Raw genomic sequence first — 22314 nt, forward strand, 5'->3', positions numbered from 1 at the left:
GTTGTCCAGTGGCGCCCACAGTAGGTTAACCATTTAAAACCTATAGGGCATAGCAGTGGTGGCCGTTTTGTGGTGCCACAGATAGAAAACCTATTCCCTTTTAGCCATAGACATTTCCGAAAATATTCATATTGATAATTTTGAGCCTGGAACCTATAGCCATCCAGGCTTCTTGGTGGTTAAAGGGATATTTCACTTTAAAACAGGTGTGGGGTCATTTTAAGGATATTGGATATTAATTGAATCAGACACTGCCCCTTCCCATAGACCAATGTTTACAGACATTGCGACTGAGCGGGTGACTGTTTCATGTAATCAATGCTCAACAGATCTCCAAAACTGTTGTTTCGGGGAGCACTGGTTTCAGTCCATTCAACCTCCTCTTGTGTGTTGGCTAGTGAGGCGCACCCTATAGGATATACTTCAAAGCGCAACAGTGTTGCTCAGAGAGAACAGCTGATATACAAGCTCACATCGCAGATGCGACAGTCGTGAGCGTAGAGGTCTGCGTGCGCGACACCATCGCGGGATGAAGCATAAATTATACTTGATGGGCTGCAGGTGCGCGTGCAGCCGTGGACAAACGGGCTCTGCTGCCGCGATCATGAGGAGCGTAACCTCCCTTTCTTATGACGACGAACTGGAGGTGTGGTTTTGAGGACAACTGCTTTGAATTGCTATTATTGTTCAAACACAATAGAAACCAAGGATTATATGGGCCATTCTACCGAATTGGTTCAAATTCAGAGTTGGAAATTGTGTGAAATTTGTATGCTATTTTGGAAAAAACTTTGACCATATTCATGTTGTACCAGATCTAAGGGACACATATTTAGTAAAGGCACAGTCAATTATCATATTGTATTTTAATAATGTATCGTAGCCTAATATATTTCCTCTCCTAAAATTTGTCACTACCGAAACATAGACTTTTACCTTACTTATTTTAATCAATTTCTTTTTCAATTCCCCCCTGTACAGACCATTTTTAAGAATGTAGGTAGGTGGTTCCACAATTAAATACATTTCAATTGAAATTTCTATTTTTTTATGTTGAATTATTGAGCGAAATCAAAACGCAAAACGCAAAATATGGAAGAGCAACAAACCTCTCCATCTCCTTTGCCTGCATTCTCACTCTCAGTCTCTCTCTGCCACACTTTTTACATTTTGTTTTGGAATTTTAGACCACATGATGAAATCAGAATTAAGTACATTAAGGGCTGTATTCTGCGTGTCTTAAGGACCAGGTCTTATTCCCTATAACTTGAGTAAACTAAAGACCTGGAGGCGTGATCAATGCCATTTGGCTATTCTGAGTGGCCAAAGAGCTTTGATCACGCCTCCAGGTATTTTCGATGAATTTATCAAAAGAAACTGTCTGGGGTGCAAAAAAGCCTGCATGAGTAGACTGTAAAAAGTGAAAATATCCCGTCTTGGGTCAAGGGCACTGAACCGGAAGAAAGCCTGGAGGAGCCACCGATAGAAACGGGGACCTTCTGGATTCGCAGACAGTCGCTACACACTACAAGCTACTTGTCATTCGTCACACTATATTTGGAAGTGTTTACTTGACCCGTGACCCAGACAGCAGCAACACAGATGTTTTGGCCTGAGATTTCCTCACAGCGTGATCAAGGCTGAGGAAGTAATACATTTATACGAAGAGGCTAAAACAACTGTCACGAAAAGCTAAGAAACTGGGACCCAAACACACAGTAAACCAAAAGCTCAGGTTGAACCAAACTTTACTTAATGAAATGTTTAACATATTAAGCAAACCATCACAGAGGGTGTCAAAACTAAGACTTAAGTAGCCCAGGCTAACATGAACACAAGAACAAACTCTCAGGAAACATGGAACAAACAACAAACATAGTCAACTCAAACATAGTCAGTGAGCTAGCGATGTACACCTCCAGCCTTTCGTGCCTATACCTGATCGAGGATTTGTTTTTACGTCAGGATAACCCGGCCAGGACAGGCTTCAGACGTGCCTCCTCGGGAGACAAGATATGAACCCATTTGATATGCACTATAGCACTACGCTGGATACCCAAAGTCTCAAGTAACGCACAGCTGGGAAACCGAGGTGGAATCAAGGCCGAACAGAGAGGGCAGGGGGGGGGGGGGAAGCCACACTCGGCAAAGTCACAACACAATACAAGGGGAGGACACATAGGGCAGGAGCAGAGGCTAAGATCATGACAAGGACTGGCTACTGGATTCAGAGCTGTGCACCCGATAAAAGAACTAGCCTGCACACAAGGACGACGAGCACTCTTTGGGAGTCAGAAAGCCCTTGGTTTGATCCTCGGCTCCTCTAGCCGCAATCACTGTGATTGGCTGACATGCGCGGAGGGAGAACCTATAGTCCAACCAGCAGGGCTTGCCAATTTGGAGGCATCGCTATAGTCGAAGTGTGATGCCTTCACAGATCACACGTCACACACTCGGGCATGGCTCGCGAGAACCCCAAGGCCTTGCCGTCGCCTGCCTTGCTGTTGCATTTCAAGTGAGTTACAAAAAAAGAGATTCCTTTAGCCTGCTGTATTTGCATAACCTTGCACGTACAGTACAGCAGGACGTTGTGTGAAACGGAAACGAGCGCTTCCCCAAATAAGGTTTCCTTGGGAATCGCATATAAAGTGAAGCAGGACACTTAAACCCTAACGGTTCCCCTGTGTGCTCACTAGAGCTGCTCACTGCTGGGGCACATGCAGAACAGCAGCATCCCAGAGGGGATGTGGATGTGTGGGAAGGATTCCAGACATGTGAGCAGGGGGTGTCATTTGGGTGTCCCTATAGCATTCACATTTAACCTTAAACGCTGCTCCTTTGTGCATATACACATTTATGCAGGTTAATCTGATTTTAGACCGGCAAACATGTCACGTGCACTGTTACGCAGTAGACACGTTTTCTTGTCTGCTTGCAACCATACATTCCCTGATCATTTTCAACCTGGCGTCCCAGTGAGTCATTATAAGGGAAAATGTTAAAATATTTGTTTCTTTATTTACTTATTCTATTTTTCCAACGTGGCGCGGGGAATTGCTATACTTTTGAAGACACATGACAAAGACTAAAACGATTGACATTTGCTATGATTTGTTTTAGTTATAGTTTAGTAAACACAGTCCAGTTTTAGTGAAACAAACATGACGGAGCATGCCAGTCCCTTTTTTCCCCCCCACCCGTCCAATTGTAGTCGGTGTTATTTGGTTGGTTTTGGTGCACTATTATAATAAGTGCGGCGTGCACCTTGCTGGAGTCCCAGTCCTGTGTGGTGGTCTGGGTGGTCTGCAGTTCATACGTCTGCTCCATCTTCTCCACACCAGGCTTCGGAAAACCTGGAACCACGTTGTGGAGCTGGAACCCAAACAGCTGCAACCAGCTCCCGATGCCTGCACGCACCCACGCACACACACACACAAACACAAACATTAAAAAGCAGAACATTGTGCACATATATAACAGTGTGCATCATGTGAACTCGGTGAGAGACAGGAAATCACAGTGTATGTGTTATGTGGGCGAGCGGAGCAGCCACTCGCTCACTTGGTAGAGAGACACCACGTGTCCCTGCTGTGGTGGAACGCGTGACAGACCCACTGAATGTTCCATTATCTGGAGGGACACATGCACCCACTGACCTCCCACCTAATCTATTCATCATCCCACTGCACTATTCCATCTATCTATCTCTCTCTCTCTGTGTGTGTGTGTGTGTGTGTGTGTGTGTGTGTGTGTGTGTGTGTGTGTGTGTGTGTGTGTGTGTGTGTGTGTGTGTGTTTGTGTGTGGGTGGGAGGTGGGCGGGGAGGGGGAGCAGATGTCCATTAACACAATGCTTGGTCTGCCAGTCATGTTTTCTCAGACTGTCAGAGGGCCCCCTGCCGAGCTGGGCCTCTGTGGTTAGTTAGTGGTTGCTATACCGTCGCCTTCATCTGTGTGTACACGCTTGTTTTTCTGTCTTGGAGTATAACGTACATTTATACCGTGTACGATTGGCAATCTATACCGTAATAATAAGCTCACAATCATGTGTTGCCATGTCTGCTTACCAGAAGTGACTTTGGGCTTGTTTTTCTTTTTTTGTAAAGCCGATATTGGTAAATATTGGTTGTTTTGCAGCTTAGGTTTTTTGGGGCTTATTTCTAAAGTGTAGTTGCATTTTTGGGCTGATTTGGGCTCACAATGAGTCGCATCCAACAGCTCTCTCTGCAGCCTGCATGGATGTTTAATGATTTATGTATAATGCAGTAGCATTATTTGGCTATTACTCGGCGACACATTGTGAGCTAGTAGATTGACTTTTTTCAGGTGTGCGGCACCGGTTTGGCATGAGACACACAACAACCCCACCCCAACCGAATACCAAACCACTCGCCCCTTTACCGCGAAATCTTTTAATGCAGTTAACAGCTAATTTAGTATTTCCCTCACTCTCTGAAATGTGAAATGATCTTGTATACAGATTTATTTGATTGTATAGTAGTTGATTTCTATGCAAATTTAGAAAGAAAAACATGACACAGAGACGATGACTGCTTAATTAAGTTAATTTAGGACCTTCTAGCAGTTAACTTAGTTTTATTTAAAAAAAAATCCGTGTAGCCCATGTTTTGTAATGTCATCATCATGCTATTATACCCGTGAAATATACAGAGTGAACTTAACAATGATAAATAATAGCTTTTATATAATCACCGACATGAATTATGTTTGTTAGATACAGTAGAGTAGTGGGGCGAGATGGAAAAGGGGCGACCGTACCCGTTAGCCCCCAACCCTCCCCTATACCCTACCCCCCCACCTTGAATTTTCTTTCTTCTCGAGATGCAAGGAAGCTGAGGGCAGCGCCGAAATATGGCTGCAGCTGTGTAGTCCTAATTGTCTCTATCGTCCCATAACTGCAATGAGTGCCTGCACAACAACGTATTTCACCCACCTTACTCGTAATGTGATGTGACAAATAAAACCGCAGGCGCCCGGGGTGCATGAGCGATACATCCAATGTCAAAACCACGAGAGGGGGCGAGCGTGCCGCGCCTTTCATTCCACAGAGTTCACAACAACCACACGTTCTTCTCACCCGTAGCGAACTTGGTCACCTCCTCCACTGTGCCGACGGGGCAGTTGTCTTTGAAGGCGTACAGGTTGAAGGGCTTGGGCTCCCTGCTGAGCTCCGTCCACAGCTCGTGATTGGGCGAGGTCCAGCGGCCGGCCAGCGTGTCGTAGTCGCGGCGGCCCAGGTGCACCAGCCGCGTCAGGGGGTCGTACAGGCCGCCGTGGAAGCCGACGACCAGCCGGAAGTCCGGGTTGGTGTCCTGGTAGACCTCGCCGTAGGGCGTGTAGAGCACCTCCTTCACCAGGCGCCCCCTGCTGGAGAAGACGGCGCGGGGCGTGCCGGCGCTGTCGCACGCCACGTAGTACTCCTCCCCGCTGCTCAGCTCCATGGCGATGAGGTGGCCCTGCGGGGAGGCGTGGAACTAATTAATTAAACATGGAATGCTGTGATTTCCCGCCCCCAAAAAAACATGTGTACAGAAAGTGTTAAAATTAGGTTTTTATGTGGCCACACCCACCAGTTCGTTAAGTATGCCTGGTTTTGACTCCGTCAAATTGAAAGGAAAAGAGGGCGCCGTTTTTCCTTTCTTTTTGGACTATGGGTTCACAGTTTATGGGTGGGTGGTGAAATTAGGGTTGGGATTCGTTAGGATTTTACCGGTTCCGGATCCTTACCGGATCCCTCTTAACGGTTCCGGTTCCTAACGGTTGCCTCAACGGTTGCTAATATTTTTTTCTCCTTTTTTTCTGACATTATTATTATTATTATTATATTATGCTTATATTATAAGTAACCTAACCAAGTACATAATAAACACAAATTAATTCATTCAATTATTGAAAATGCACTTTACAATTATGGTGGCAGTATTATTTAAACTTCACCACCACCGGCTAGCCAAAACAATATCATTGTTGCAATTTGTACTGTCTATTGCAATTTGTACTGTATATAATTAAATATACAGTACACATTGCAATAATGATATTGTTGTGGTGACAAATGTTGTCTTTAATTAATGTTCAGATTAATTTAATATGAAGGACCCTACCCTAATGGAAACAAGCCCTAGTGCTTCCTTGGATTATAAAATCCTTTTAGCAGACCTTGTATTGAACTGTAGGCTACGTTCCTGTGCATTTTTCGGCAAACTGTTCATAAGGTAATCAATCTATGCACCAAAACACTGGGCTCTCAACAGTCACACGATTAATTTGGAGCCAAATCAAAATCAGTAACGTGATTCATAAAATATAATGAAAAGCTCTGTAGACATTAGTAGTTTTTATTTTCTATTACGTTACTAGCCTGGGGAAAGTGAACCAGCCTTGCATCATCCTCGTCCCCCGCCGGCTGTGGTGGAGCTGCGGGGATTCTAGTTGTCTCTAATTGCTGTCCGCCCCCGTGTGTAATTATTGGTTTGGTCCACCACAACATAAGCCTCCCCTCACGCGTTGAGTTGAGTTCACTTTCTGTTTGGTGACGCGGTATTTTCATTTGAGTTATGTTCTGTTGACCTCTTAAAGGCCCTATAACATGTTTCGTTGAATATTTTGTTCATTAATTGTTACCTTTTGAAATAAAATAAAATGTTGAGTTTGAAGACCTGTGTTAGATCCTTATTGCTTTGACTGCTCGGTCCCTCACACCACTACACACACCTGCAGGTCGTAGTAGAGCGAGGTGATGAGGTTGCTGGTGTGGTTGTACAGGTGGCTGACCCGCGTGGGGTGCGACAGGTCCGCGTAGAAGAACTGCAGCTGCTGGCCCAGGCTGGTCCTGGTGGCCACGCGGCGGCCCAGGCCGTCGTAGCGGTACCACACGGCGCGCTCCGTCAGGCGGTTGTAGACGCGCGCCAGCAGGCCGTTGGAGTTGTAGTCGAACAGGTCGTTGCCGCGCTGCCGCAGGAAGCCGTCCTCGTCCAGGCCGTACTGCAGCTCTCCCAGCCGCGTGATGCGGTCGCGCTGGTCGTACCGCAGCGGCGTCAGCCTGGGTAGAGGGGGGGGGAAAGGAAAGGAAAGGTACTATGTTTACCCAGGGTAACTGGACTATAAGCTCAAGAACTTGTTTACAGCCAGGCCCTGCTCATAGAACATTTCGTGGTAGAGGTAATTTTAACGTGCCGGTCCGGGGATACGAACTAGCGACCTTCCGATATCGAGACCGCTCCGCAAACCGTTCGGCCACCGCTGCCTCTACGGGGGGGGGGGAGATTACAATACAAATCTCTCAAGAACAGATATTCCAAGCTGCGCTAATGACTCTGTCGGAACGTGTGAACATTGGGGATTAGTGGGAATGAAAGCATAAGCCACCGGAAGAGGAGGGCTGAGGGGCGGACCAAACGGTCCAAACATCCTGTTTTCAACATTCTATTGGGTGGCGCTCCCTTAGAGTATATATGAATAGAGACGGCATCAGAGTTCTCCTCCCATCCACTTGCATTAAGTTGCTCAAAAGCGCATGAGGCGATTTCACTCCTCCTTCCGCGTAGGAACAGAGTGCATTCTGGGATGGATTTGCCCCAAACACATGAACGTGCTGCCGTTGAACGTGCACGAACGCGCACGAACGCGCACAAGCGTGCTGCCGTCGTGAACGTGCACAATGATAGTCAACGGACCAGCGCGTTCATGTGTTTGGGGCCAGGCTGCAATACCTTCATTCGGCCACTATGTCCATTTCGCTTCAGGGTTTCCTCTGGGTGCCGTCTCTATTCATATATACTCTAAGGGCGCTCCCCAGAGGCAAATTCAAAGGAAATAAACTGACAAACTGATAAATTGTTAGGTATTGTTCATTATATTGTCTCTGTCAGGTGGACTCATTATGTCCAAACCTGTCAAATTCAAGAATAGCAAACAGACCGACAATCTATTTGTAGTGCAAGCGCATTTGACAATTTGTTAGGGAACAAACTGAATATTTACTCGCATGGGGTGACAAAACAGGGGGGTGTGTGACCGTGTGTCAGTCAAAAGCAGCCGCCGCTGTTCAAGGCTGATATGGAATAATGGCCCAGGCAAATAAACCACCTCTTCAAGATTCAACACCAACGCTGAGGCAAAGCTGGTGACTTTACTAAATCCAATCACTAACATGGTGGCATCTGAAATCATGTAATATTTTGTTCTAGGCTATGTCACCCCCACTGTGAGGCAAATTGTCCAGTCAAAGACTAATTTAAATACAAATTGCAATCAGTTAGGCTCTACAAACTATTAAAACACAGCAAGAGAAGAGGAAACATGCATCCCCACATCCTCCCAACCGATGATGCAGTGCCAGCACCCTGACGTGAAGACCAAAATTTGGTGAAAATGAGCATCAGAGGTGTGGCTTCCAGAGGTACCTTTGACATGACATTTTGTGTGTGTGTGTGTGTGTGTGTGTGTGTGTGTGTGTGTGTGTGTGTGTGTGTGTGTGTGTGTGTGTGTGTGTGTGTGTGTGTGTGTGTTTCGATGTGCAGGGCGTTGCTGAAAATGAGCACCTGTGCTCAGCTACTTCCCTGGGTAAATAAAGGGAAAAAAAAGAAAAAAAGAAAGGTACCTTTCAAAAGCTATAGAAGTCAGCCTGGTACAGACGAAGGGGACACCACTGTATGTAGCCTCAATTACATTTTGTAACTATTTTCTGCAATGGGATGATAGTTTTATTTGGTGTTTAGTTCTGAGCTGGTTGTTTTGAAAGTAGCTCTGAAGTGAAAAAAAGTGTGGGCAGCCCTGGTATAGATGATATATATATATATATATATATATATATATAAATTCATTCCGTGGGTAAATCCCTGTAGGCTACCCACATATTGGTAGCCTATATTAGCCCAATATTGGCGTTATGCATTTCACTTGAATAATGTTGTGTGCGCACGTGCGGAGAAAGACAGAGTTATTTAATGAAAGTGAAGATAATAACGTCCTGTATTGGTAGCCTATATTAGCCCAATATTGCCGTTACGCATTTGACTTGAATAATGTTGTGTGCGCACGTGCGCGTGCGGAGAAAGACAGTTATTTAATGAAACTCAAGATTATAACGTCCTGTCTCGCTGGCGCCGGGTATAGCCTGCATGGCTATTCCTGTGTGTGTGTGTGTGTGTGTGTGTGCGCAATCAAAACTACTCTGCAGTGTGGCTGGCAGGCGAAATAGCCCAATGCGATCTGTGTAATCGTGAATACTTAGCACAAACCAACTTCTGACAAAGAACAATGTTGATGTAACTTCTCGCTGAGTGATTTAAATTTTATATACAGAGATTTAGAAGGAATAAGCAAAATCGTGAGGCTACAATTCCTCTCCCCTTCCTCGTTTCTGTTCTCCTGCGGGAGAAGAGATCAGAATCAGATTGTGAGAGCTAGTGTGGGCCTATTAGAAGACAGGGCAGTGTTGCCAGGTTTGCGAATTGTAAGCGAGTCGTAGTGTGTGTTGAATGGCATTTGAATGGCATTTGTGGGCTTGTGAATGAATTTTCTCACATGTAATTTGTGCTCACTTGCATAGACCTGGCGAATTTAGCGTGGTGAAAGGGCAACAGTGTTCTGGGGGTGTGGGTGCTTCGGGCGATAATGTTTGTAGTAAACAAATGCATTTTCGGCATGAGTGTGGAAGGGAGGCCTTTTTGGTGGCAGTGCCAGTGTTTGGCGGGTGGTGTCGAGTTTTGGCGTTCGGCGCGATAGGAGGAGATAGGTCCCGAACACTGCGAAGGTAAGTGTGTGACGTCACTGCCGTGTGAGTGTGTGTGGGTGTAGTGTGTAAGATGGTGTTGTGGGTGTTGCAATAGCGACGTAGCTTGCCATGTGTTGGGTACAAGTTCTCTAATATTATAATAGATATATACATATATATTTATTTTTACATAATTTCCTCTGTAAAGTCATAGTAGTACAAAGGAGTAGTAAGGTTGAAATCTCTTTTTTGCAAGTAGAAATAAATCTTTCCCATTAATCTATTGTTAATGGGAAAGTACAGCCACAGTCTAAGGACTGTGTAACCTCTGTCTGTGTATGCGTGCGTGCGTGCGTGCGTGCGTGCATGCGCACGGCACGCAGCACCTCCGACATCACAGAGTGAGGAACAATTAGTTGACATCTAGCCCAGGTGTTATTATGAATATCAATAAGGCATGTGTGAAGGATTAATAATGGCTGAGGAAAAAAGCTGCTTCTCTTGTTTCGCTGCAGCAACTATACAGACAGGGTTGCCATGCTTTCCTGTGGCTCGCACGGCTCACCAAAGTCCCATTAAACTGTCAATCTAGGCCAGTGGTTCTCAAAGTGGGGTCCGGGGACCCCCAGGGGCCCTCGAGAGGACATAATGAGGATTCCCCCCCGACAGAGATGATAGTTATGTGTGGAGCGCCCACTATAGTCTCAAAGTTCCTTCTTTGGATGCATTATAAGAGTTCTTCATAAGGTTTCATTGGAGAAGCAAGTTATAATGAAATGTAGACTCTGTGCCGCTTGTGAATTATAACCGTTATTCGACAGTCCCTGTTTTGACAGAAGAACACTTCCCAATTCAACAATACTGCGAAAACAACGTTCAATATTTAAACAGCAGAAATGGGGGGGGGGGGAACGACTTCAAAGCAGCTGCAGCAGTTTATAGGCATGGGAACATGGGCACCATACTCTTTACTTTTAACTGTGTTTGTTCTAGAGCAAGCTCAGTGATTGAGCAAACCTTTGTTTAATGTTAAAATGGTCAGAGTTTTGGCTCTGACGCTATATACTGTAGGGTGCCACATTGCCGGGGCTCATCAATATATGTCCGTACGCGAACAAAATGTGTCCATGGCAAAGGAATGTATAGGAACGCGCAGCTAGCCACTCTCTGTGCGGGAGGCGGTACAATGGGAAGTCAATAAGGAAGTCAAGGAAGGAAGGGAGAGAGAATTTCAGAGCAGCAAAAACGTCGCCAAATGAAAATTCTCTCACGTTTCCGTTGTCTCCTATAGCCGATATATGCTTCTTTTGAAACATCTCACCACCACTAAAAGGCCGCAGCACGGCCTGCACGGAGGGTATGTACATCTGTATACCATATCGCGTGGAATAAATGCATAGGGGCCCTACGTAAAGTAACATTAGTAAACTTTACGGAGGGCAGTGTTTTGGCTACATGTTGCTACTTCAGCTACTTCCCAAAATGGCGCGGAGCCACCTTGAAATAGGTCCTGAAGAAACAAATCGCTGGGAGTCCTGAATTAATGGTTACAAATACCCCCGGGCGTTTTGTGTGTTAATTGCCTCCAAGGATCTAGTATGGTTAGGGATTTGGAATTTTCCGTTCGTCCAAATTAAAAACATAATATATATATATTTCACAGTGTTATTATTTCATGCGCAAAGCGAATGAACTCAACAGCTTTTTAAAATATCCGTGGACTGGATTTATAATTCGCTTACATTAAAGTTAGCCTACTCAATTATTTATTTTCATGGAAGTTTATGAATTTTGAAGTTTTAACCACCAAACTTACAAAAATATATTAAGAATGAATGTAATCACCAAGACGTATTTTAAAACAGCCCATCATCCGGCGCTTTTGTGTGACAGTGTATGTAAGTCATTAATTAATTTATTTATTTACTGAAAAAAAGAAAAAAAATATATATATATGTATATATAGATAGATAGATAGATAGATAGATAGATAGATAGATAGATAGATAGATAGATAGATAGATAGATAGATAGATAGATAGATAGATAGATAGATAGATAGATAGATAGATAAGAGGTTTCTGCCCGACAACAGCTAACGGTATCCACCACTGGCTGGCTGGCTGTACCTGGCGCTGGTCCCGTGGCTGAGCAGGTTGATGTTGCCGTTGAGGTCGTAGCTGTAGCGCCACTGGGGCCGCTCGTTGACGGAGGCGCTCTGCAGCTGGCTGTCGGCGTCGTACTCGTAGGTGTAGCGCGTCACGTTGCTGTCCACGCCCACGCGGATGTCGCAGGTGGTGGTGCGCCCCGCCGCGTCATACTGCACCGTCATCCAGTAGGCGATGGACTTGAGGATCTCGTACTGCACCTCCACCACCTGGCCGTAGGAGTTGAACACCTTGGTGTGCTTCATCAGGTGGGTGGTGATCACCTGCACGCACACACAGTAGCGCGTGCACGCGCACACACACACACACATAATAATATTAATAATAATAAAACTTTATTTGTATAGCACCTTTCATGACATGAAATGCAGCTCAAAGTGCTTTACAGAACAATGGAGAATAAAAGAAAAGCAAGGCAACGACAAAAAACAAGCAGTAATGCAATACAGTGAGGACATGAATAAAAAAAAAAAAAAAAAAAGATCAATTAAAAGCAATGTTGTAGAAGTGGGTCTTGAGCTGAGCTTTAAAAATGTCTACAGAGGCTACATGCGCAGAGTTGAACAGCTCAGTGGCCTTGTGGTTAGAGTGTCCGCCCTGAAACTGGGAGGTCGGGGTTCGACAATGGGCAATTTTCGTTGTCTTTTTAAATACACAAATTGTGTGTGAAAAGTTCCTGTGACAAAGGCTGTGGACAAATACATCAATACATTCATTTGAGATCCTTGACATGAAAATGCCACTGAGATTTAAAACGACATTATAGGAAGAATGAAAAAAAAAAGAAGATCAAAATCAATCAATCAAAGTCAGTCAAAAAGCAGACTTGGCAACAAACACAGCGATTGATTGATTGATTGATTTTGGTGATAAAGGAAAGAAAACAATAGCACAAAAGCACACGAAAGCCCTATGGCTAATTGTCATTGTGGTCCGCTATAAACACTTACATCATGTAAAAGCTATATTATAGCAGCCAGCATATAACATATTATAATAATGGGTTATACAGTACAAGGAGTCCATACTGGTATTTATAACACAGGTTTAATAAGGATGGGTGGATAGATACAGTGCAACACCGGGGCTCCACCGGTCGCGTCACCGTCGCGTCTCCGTCACCGTCAGGGAATGTTCCCTTTTTAATCAATGAAGGGTGGCTCCACTGCCCGCGTTGCGTTGCGTGACTGCATTAAAATTGCCCCGGTTCGTTTTTTGACGCACGCGACGGAGACGCAACACGCCCGGTGGAGCCCCGCCGCAAGAGTGCCAGAGTACTATAAAGCAGCACATAATATACACTTTAAAGAGGAAAAAAGACTGCCTAAAGCTGACAACCCGCAAAGAGTATACTTAAAGGTGAAAGGCTCAAAATGCAAAATGTAAAGAAGGAAGCGCCAGCACACAATACATGTCCGTTTCACATGGTTTAAGATGGGCCTTTGACCACAGCGCTGAGGAAAGCCCAACTGGCCGAAACGCGTCTGTTCGTCAGAGGTAATAAACCATGTGAAAAGACATTTATTGCGTGCTGGCTTTACTTTAAAATGTGCCTGTTCAGACTGACTATTTTCTGCTTCGTCTCAGAGCTCTCCAGCTGCGAGTTGAGTGACAGGTACATTGGACACGCCCACTTTATGTACATCAGGGTCAGGGATAATTGGAAAGCCACAACAAACCACAAAACCATAACAAAGCCAAACAACACTCAAAGCCAAAACCAAAGTATCCCGAAGCAACAACATTAACAGTAATCAAACCAATCAATTTATGTAAAAAAATGGATTCTAATAAAATAATAGAGGTGGGAATGTTATGGCACAATAAGTCAAAATGACCTAAAATGCATTCTTTCAGTAGCATGTGACGTTTCAAACTAGGGGGTTTTCATGATTCTGAATCCATTCCAAGCATTAGTTTAGCACAAAAAAGCACACCTTGGGCCATAGCCACTTGCCCAAATGTATACTTTTGTGATGAAGGCTATGGCTGTTTTTAGCCCAAGGAGTGTTTTTTGTGCAAAACTAATGCTTGGAATGGATTCAGAACCCCCTAGTTTGACACGTCACATGCTACTGAAAGCAGAATGAACTTTAGGTCATTTTGCCTTATTGTGCAGGATTTTGATGGTGGCTCTCATGAATTTTCCCTGCATTTTTACGATTTACATGGGGTCTCAATTTGTTTAATAGCCCTCCTAGATGAGAAATCCATTTTTTTAGCTCCGCAGAAAGACTCCCTGCTAATCCGAATGAAATAAATGGTGTCTAAAAAGATTAGTGTTTTATTGTTGGTGAGAAGGCAGCTGAAAAAGTTCAGCTGTGTGTAAAGCAGCAACAATGCGCTACATTGGCTGTTGTTCAAGGTGAGTGGAGAGGTGATTCTGGTGTAATAAAATACATACATCGCCCCTATCACCCACCCACCCCTTTTCCCCTCACTGTATATGTTTCTTTTCCCTTTTTACCTCCTTTATGATGAATTCCCGTTCTGCTCTTTGGCTTTATAGAAGTGTATATTTGTACGTCTCTAAATGTTTTGATGAATTTGAACAAGGTGGACCCTCTTGTAAACAAGTGTAATGCTGTATTGTATTGGGTCGTCCACTCACAGTTAACAGTCTTTGTACTGAGTTGGGCTTGAATTGTACTGTAATTCTTCAATAAATCATCCAGCATTGCTTTGTTTTAATTCTGCATGCATAGGTGGCTCGACAAAAACAAGGTAAAAAAAACACTGAAATACACTGGCGAATTCTCTCACGCATTTGCTTACTTATGTGGGTCAAATACAAATAATGTGTTTAGCACAAGATTTTCGGCCTGCATGGGCCTTCACCAGGGTCAACTGTCAGTTGACCCAGATGAAGGCCGAAACACGTTGGTCGTGTTTTTAACCCTTTTTTAAATGAAATAAAGGATTTTTTTCACTTTTCACTCTTTGAAGTTCGCCACCTTATATCTCCTTCCACAGTGACATTGACTCAAGGTATAGAACTTTTCAAGAAATCTCGTGCTTTGCTCATATGAAACCCTCTCCAAAGAGCACCTGTCTACAGTTTTCTCTACATAAAGGACCCACGTAGCACTTCTTCTTTTCTATTGTATTGTTACAAATAATGTGTTTGTTGCGACCGGGAATAGGCCAATATAGCGGCATAAAACCGCCCAAAACAGGGGCCCTCAAGAGTTGTTTCATCCGGCCCTGCACCTCTCCCCCTTCACATTCAATTGATCCTGTGATTTTTTTGTGGCCAGATGTAAGTTCCTGGAGTGTAGTAGGACTACAGTAAATAATAATAAATAAATCGCAGTAGAAATGTGTAAAGAAATACATATTTAGCCACTTGTTCGAATGCCCCTGCTGCCCCCCTGTCAAAAATAGCTAAAATCGTTAAAGGACCACTTCACTACTTTTCAACCTATCTTCATGTAATAATCATGAAGAAATAGCGCAATTCTTTTCTACTCGGCCTGTGTCTCATAGGAGGGCTGTGGGCAGTTCAGAAACCGTCTTCCAGTGACATCATCGATGGGGAATACAAGCTAATAAAAGCTGCAGGCTTTGTAGTCCTGAAAAGTTGCAATGCGAAAATGGAAGCCATCGTTCTCACGATAATGAAAATCATCAACATTTTTGTAAAAAAAAATCTTGTTTAAACAAAATCTGCCTAATGATGATGTCACTGGAAGACGGTTTCTAAACTGCCCACAGCCCTATATGAGACACAGACTAGTGTAAAAAGAATCGTGCCATTTTATCATGATCATTAGTGAGGACCTATTATATGAAGATAGGTTGAAAAGTGGTGAAGTGGTCCTTTAAAACAAAAACAACGCAGCAAATGAGAAAACGCTCATCCTTGACTTTCTCTAGTAGTAATGACCTAAAACATGAACCTTGGCCTTGTTGGGAAAAAAAAAGAAAAAAAAGAACCACAAATCGTTTTACCTGGTTGAGGTCGTAGAAGATGACGCTGAACTTCCCGAACTGCTCCACGCGTCCCGACACGTCCACGTAGCGGTACAGGTCGATGGGCAGCGGCGTCTCGTTGATGACGGCCTGCATGCTGGTCACCCGGAAGTTGTTGTAGCTGTAGTCGAACCTGGCGTTGACCAGACCCTCCTCGCTGAAGCGGAAGATCTGCCGACTTGTCAGAGGACCTATATGGGGCACAGATTGACCTCCGTTGGTTTAACCCATTCTGACCTGAGATCAGATTCTAAAAATGTCTTCGATACATCCAGACAGTTTTCCATTCTGACCCGAGATCAGATCCTAAAAAAATGTCTTCTACATCCTGACAGTTTTCCATTCTGACCCGAGATCAGATTCTAAAAATGTCTTCTATACGTCAGCCGTTCGTCGATTTTTCAAAAATAGCAGACCTACAAGCTCGTAGCGCGCCACTCGGTGGCGCGCTATGAGCTTGTAGATCTGCTATTTTTCAATAGCTAAAGCATAACGTAATGCTAACACCAAAATGGGTTCCCGCCCAGAATAGGTTAAGATGGGAACTCCTTTTGGTGTTTTTTTTTAAGCATTATGCTATATTTTAAAAATCGTGAAAACGTGTGCAAATCTTTTAATATAATTATATTCTTTCACAGCAAACGTTTTTAACTCAAATCTTTGCTTCTGGGGGGGGGGGGGGGGTCCCTGGAACAACATATTTTCAGATTGGAGTCGGCGGCCAAATATATATTTTTTGGGGTCCTAGACATGAAATAGTTTGAGAACCACGGATTTGAAACATAGGCTTTTCAGAAAACTGTCGTGATTTTGAAGACATTTGTAGAATCTGGTCTGTGTGAGTGTGAGTGTGTGCGTGTGCGTGTGCGTGTGCGTGCGTGTGTGTGCGTGTGTGTGTGCGTGTGTGTGTGTTTTGTTTGTATATTAACGCTCTACTTCATACTACAGCATCCCACAAAAGCATCAAAAGTAGCAGTTCAATATTCTGCAGGCAACATCCTTTGGACCCTAAATATATTTCCACATGCTGTAATGACGCATATTTTGGCCATATTTTGAAACCTATGGCATCCCGATATTATTTATTTTCCATACTGGGAGATTTGTACACGAGATGTGTCCATAGAACTTGAACACGTCACAGACCTGTACAGTATACAAGCATGGATGGAAACATGCAGACATGCGTGCGTGCGTGCATGCGTGCTTGCGCGCGCGCACACACACACACACACACACACACGCACACGCACACGCACACGCACACGACTCCCAGTTGGCCATTAGATCTCTGCTAGACACACACACACTCTTTCGGCCCCCAGTTGGCCATTACACCAGCGATACGCAGCTAATTAAATCAAATCAAGGCCTAATTCAACATCATTAACGCGGACACACACAGCAGGCATCCATTCGATCTCAACTGGCCCTGTACACACCTCGATGGCGTTTCCCCGCGTTGACCTTTAATATGGAGACATAATGAAATCTAAAGACAATAGCCATGATGGGCCAACGTGCTCCTTAATGTCAGCACATCAACTTTAACAACACCATTCGTCACCTCCGCTGCCACCCAGTACACCTTCTACCACCATTAGGAAATTGAGGCACTAATGAAACACCATTATCCCATTCTGACCTGAGATCAGATTCATACGAGGTTTCCACTGGACACACACTGGTCTGATTAACCCATTCTGACCTGAGATCAGATTGTAGAAATGTCAGTCGTTCTTCGATTCTTTCAAAAATAGCAGACCTACAAGCTCGTATCGCGCCACTCGGTGGCGCGATATGAGCTTGTAGATCTGCTATTTTTCAATAGCTAAAGCATAACATGATGCTGACACCAAAATGGGTGCCCGATCAGAATGGGTTATATTGCTATTTGAGATGACTCCGATTGCTATTAACGTGAGTGAGCGTTGCGCTCCGGAGACTGTGAAAGAGCCGCATCAGCGTATGCATATATTCCCTTTTTATTTTTCCTGATGAAATGTTGATTCTGTAACCCGGGGCTAATAGGATAAACCACAGGCACTCGCACTTAGAAAGCTCTCGCAGGGTAGGATCCACGAGGAAACGAAAATGATTCCATATGGCTCCTATATCGTCCTAATGTTCTATGTACGCCCTAATCAAAGACACATTTGGAGCCATTTGTTTCCATGACAAGAACTACGTTGGTCTTCATAAAGATTTGAAATAGTTGTTTCTGTCTTTTCCAGGGCCAAATAAATCCTTGTAAGGTGTTGAGCCATGTAAAGATATTATACAGAACAGTTTGCAGTTCCATGGAGAACCTTTGACAGATCCATATAGTTCCACCATTTACAGAAATGTGCAGAGATATTGTGTGGGTGGTGATGGAAACTCCTAGAGTAGACAATAGGTGACATCAACGAACGAAACTGTACATGTTAATGTGTTCCTTCATCCATTTTGACCTGAGATCAGATTAAAAAAATGTCTTCTACATCCTGACAGTTTTCTGAAAAAGCTATGTTTCTATGTCAGTCGTTCTTTGATTTTTCAAAAATAGCAGACCTACAAGCTTGTAGATCTGCTATTTTTCAATAGCTAAAGCATAACATAATGCTAACACCAAAAGGGGTTCCCGCCCAAAATGGGTTAAAGCGCAAATAACATGCATTTTAAAACGGCTTTTAATATTTAATATCATATTGTCTATGTCCCTCAAAGTTATTTCTAATGGTTTGAGCCTCAATCACCGCTCCGATATAACCAGTCCTTGTCATTTCTTTCTGGACTTTGAAAGCAGTTTTAGCTGCAGTACCACAATGTCCTGAGGTGGTGGGGGTGCTGATATGCAGAATATTTAATATTTGATTATAATACTGACGCTAGATAAAACCAGGCTTGTTTCCATTCCATACCAGCATACATTCATACATACATACATACATACCAGGCATGAAACCATATAAAGCCAGCTACCTTGATGGAAATCTGAATTAGCGAGCTCTTGTGGAACAACAATGAAGGGCCTCAGAATGATATGACTGGTGAGGTGCAGTCCGCTCACGTCTCACATTTGCAGGTCCCCCCACCCTCTTCTCCCAGCTGTCAACCCCCACCCCCCACCATTCCCCTTTTCTCCCTCACACAGTGGTCTCTCCTCTCCAGGGACAATTACCGCTATCTCTCCCCTCAGCGCCTCTGTTTGTTCTGCTGAAATGAGATCAGTTAAAGAAAGGGTGAGAGTCCATTCAGAGTGAGGGCAAAGTGATAACACACACACACACACACACGCACACACACACGCACACACACACACACACACACACACGAACACGCATACACGCACGCACATGCACACACACACACACACACACACTCACAAAAGCACCCAGATAATCATAAACGCACACATGCACTCACACCCACCCTACACACAACCAAAACACACACACACACACACACACACACACACACACACACACACACACACACACACACACACACACACACACACACACACACACACACACACACACACACACACACACACACACACACACACACACACACACACACTCTCAGCTACACTCACACTAATAATCAAGAATGCACACACACCCACACATATAATGACGCACGCACGCTCAAATGCAAGCGCTTGTGTGCACGTGCTGCTAATCTCTCAAAAATAATTTGAGAGATTAGCAGCACCTGACTATCAAGAGCCAAATCAGAACGCAGCAACAGACGCTGTGCAAGGCCTTGTGGAAAGTGCAGGGAATGCGGCTCTGTATTAACAAACCCAATCTCCAGGGTCCCCCGGGGGCCCCATAGGGGGCGCTGCTGGCCACACTATTACCAGCTAATACTCAGTGGGTTACCACGTTATGAAGCCTATTGTGTTTCTAATTAATTATCCATATCAGATGGCAAGCTGATGGTCAGATTAATTGGTTTGTACTGTAATTCACAGCTCTGGGTGAGCTTCTAAATGACTCATAGTGCCTACACACGCACATTTTAAATTCCTCTTTATGTCCACATAATGAAAGCCAGTATTTCTGAAACATTTTCATGTCAAAAGGACCCCCATGTGAATAGATGACGACATAAAAGACAGTAAATGTTTATTATGATTCCACTTTTTTTTTTTATTATTATTATTCCACATTATTTCAAATAAAAAAAGATCATAGAAATAAAAATACAATAAAGAGAGTTCCACCGTCTTCAGTTTGGAACATACAGACACAGGTTTGTGTTTCCACCGCATTGTGTTGGACGGAACAATTGTCATTGTTTGATGCCTAGCTGAATGGTTAGAGAGTCTGTCTGGAGAGGAGTCTCCTGAGGTTTGAATCTCAGTAAGTGATGCTGAGAGGTGGCTCACCATCAGGTGGGATGAGATGTTGATCCATCATTTCTTGATCTTTCTGCTGTTCCTTCGTCTGGAATGTGGTCTTGGGTGTTACTGTTGTTGTCGTCTGTTGTCGTTGGTTGCCATGGCTGCCAGTTCCCACCTGATGTCGTGTGGGAGTTCTGATTGGTCCAGAGCGTACTGAATAACTTCTAGCTTACATAACGTCTTAAGACAAGGACTCAAGTCTAAGATGAACAGCTCATCAGAGATAGTGTGAATTCCTTTGTTTCCTCCAAAGAGGATGATACGATCTCCCACAATGCAACAGCACATACCATGCATTGGACATGGTCCATTCCACTTGGGCTCAACCTTCTTCCAGGAGAAGGTCTCTGGACTGAATTTCCACACATCATTGATGTTCTGGTTACCGTTGCTGCCACCAAATATGTACAGCTCTCCATTGTAGATAAATGCTGAATGACAACAGCGTCCTTCTGGTAGAAGTTGTGCAGAAGGTGTGTCCAGCCAGTCGTTGGTCTCCGTGTCAAACACTCTGATGGTTTTGTAGACCCCCTGGTACCCCCTCAAGCCCCCGAATACAAACATATTTTTCCTGACGATTGTGGCAGAGTGATGTTGTGAATTAGGAGGTGGAGTTCCTCTGGTGTTAATTAAAGTCCAGACCATTGTGCTGGTGTCCAACTTGGACATGTCATTAGTGTATCCATGCAGCTTGGTGTGTCCTCCATGGATAAACATGACCTTCTCCAACACACAGGCTGAGTGGTTGCTCCTCTCCTCTGGAACAGTCCCAGAAACCCTGGGTTGGAACCATCTGTGGGAGTCAACATCAAATGCATAAAGCACATTGCAGTAAGAATGGCCTCCCCAGATGTAGACTGTATCTTCCACCAACACAGCTGTGTGGCCCCAAAGCTTGGATGGAACCTCAAGGTGATCGTCTCCTCTTCCTGGTTCCACTGGAGGTAACTTCTTCCAGCATAAAGACACTGTGTTGAAGACATGGACATCCATCTGCTCCATGTTGTTGATGGTCCCTCCATCACAGTAGCCTCCAAAGGAATACAGTTTGTTTCTCACTGCTACAGCAGAATGACAGGCTCGCTTTGGTCCTCCTGTTTTGGAAACGGTCCAAGACAACATCGCTCTGTCTGTCTGTCTGTCTGTCTCGCTCTCTTCTCTCTCTCGACGTCTACAGTTATTTTCAACATGGTGCATCATCTTATATCTTCTGCTGTGAAATCACACGAGACAAAAACTGTTGCCATGCATGCCTTAACGACGCCAATTAGTGCAGCTGTTCTTCATCTGCACCCTTTGAACTCTATATATTTATTACTTCATTGCGGCTACCTTGGGGTCTATGGATCTATGGGTCTTCCACACGTATAGCATAGTATAGTATATATGTATAGTTTATAATATAGTTTCATTATATAGATATTCCACTGTTACGTTCTTAGCTTACGCATGTTTCATGATAAATGCTTTTTATGTGATGTATTCCCATGCTTTTTTGTTCTTGCTTAATGTAAGTCACTCTGGATTAAGAGCGTCTGCTAAATGCCTAAATTGTAAATTGCTACAGCGTTCCCTAACACTGAGCTATGTTGTATTTTGAGGCTGTGTGTGTGTGTGTATGTGCATGCACGCGTGTGCGGAATGTGCTCAAGCTGACTGGCTGAGCATGGAATGTGATGTATGGTGATAACAGTGCCGCTCACGTCACGCTGGTGTGATATTCTTCTCCATATCGCTGTGTGAGAGACAGTCGACTGAGCAACTCAAAGTGAGGCTGAATGACAAGCATTTTGAATTCTGGCTCTTTGAGGGGAGCTAGCGCCCCCTATGGCCAGCTTGGTGTGTTTGTGTGTTCGTGTCCACTGCAAGCGTATGTTGTGCTGTCAGCACCTTCCTGCCACATATTTCTAAAGAGGCATTCCTCTTCCCAGTGGATGATTGACTGATTGAATACTTTATTAGCATGTTTAGTAGTACAATCAAAAGTTAAGCAAAAAAAAGGCTATAATCACAAAAAGCCCCCGGGGCTTGTTTCCATTGTAAT

At 44.2% G+C, this 22314-nt stretch overlaps 1 protein-coding gene across 1 annotated transcript in view; it reads right to left on the reverse strand.

Moving 5' to 3' along the window:
- Positions 1-22314, reverse strand: part of tenm1 (teneurin transmembrane protein 1) — a gene marked incomplete at both ends in the record, with an annotated part of 340279 nt that overhangs the window by 2398 nt on the left and 315567 nt on the right. The window contains 5 exon segments of the mRNA XM_083785749.1: positions 3265-3407; positions 5097-5475; positions 6734-7061; positions 11867-12168; positions 15857-16068. Coding sequence (XP_083641875.1) covers positions 3265-3407; positions 5097-5475; positions 6734-7061; positions 11867-12168; positions 15857-16068 — 1364 coding nt within the window.

This window comes from Protomyctophum parallelum, assembly GCF_964188405.1.
Source record: "Protomyctophum parallelum genome assembly, chromosome: 16".
Taxonomy (NCBI): Eukaryota; Metazoa; Chordata; class Actinopteri; order Myctophiformes; family Myctophidae; genus Protomyctophum; species Protomyctophum parallelum.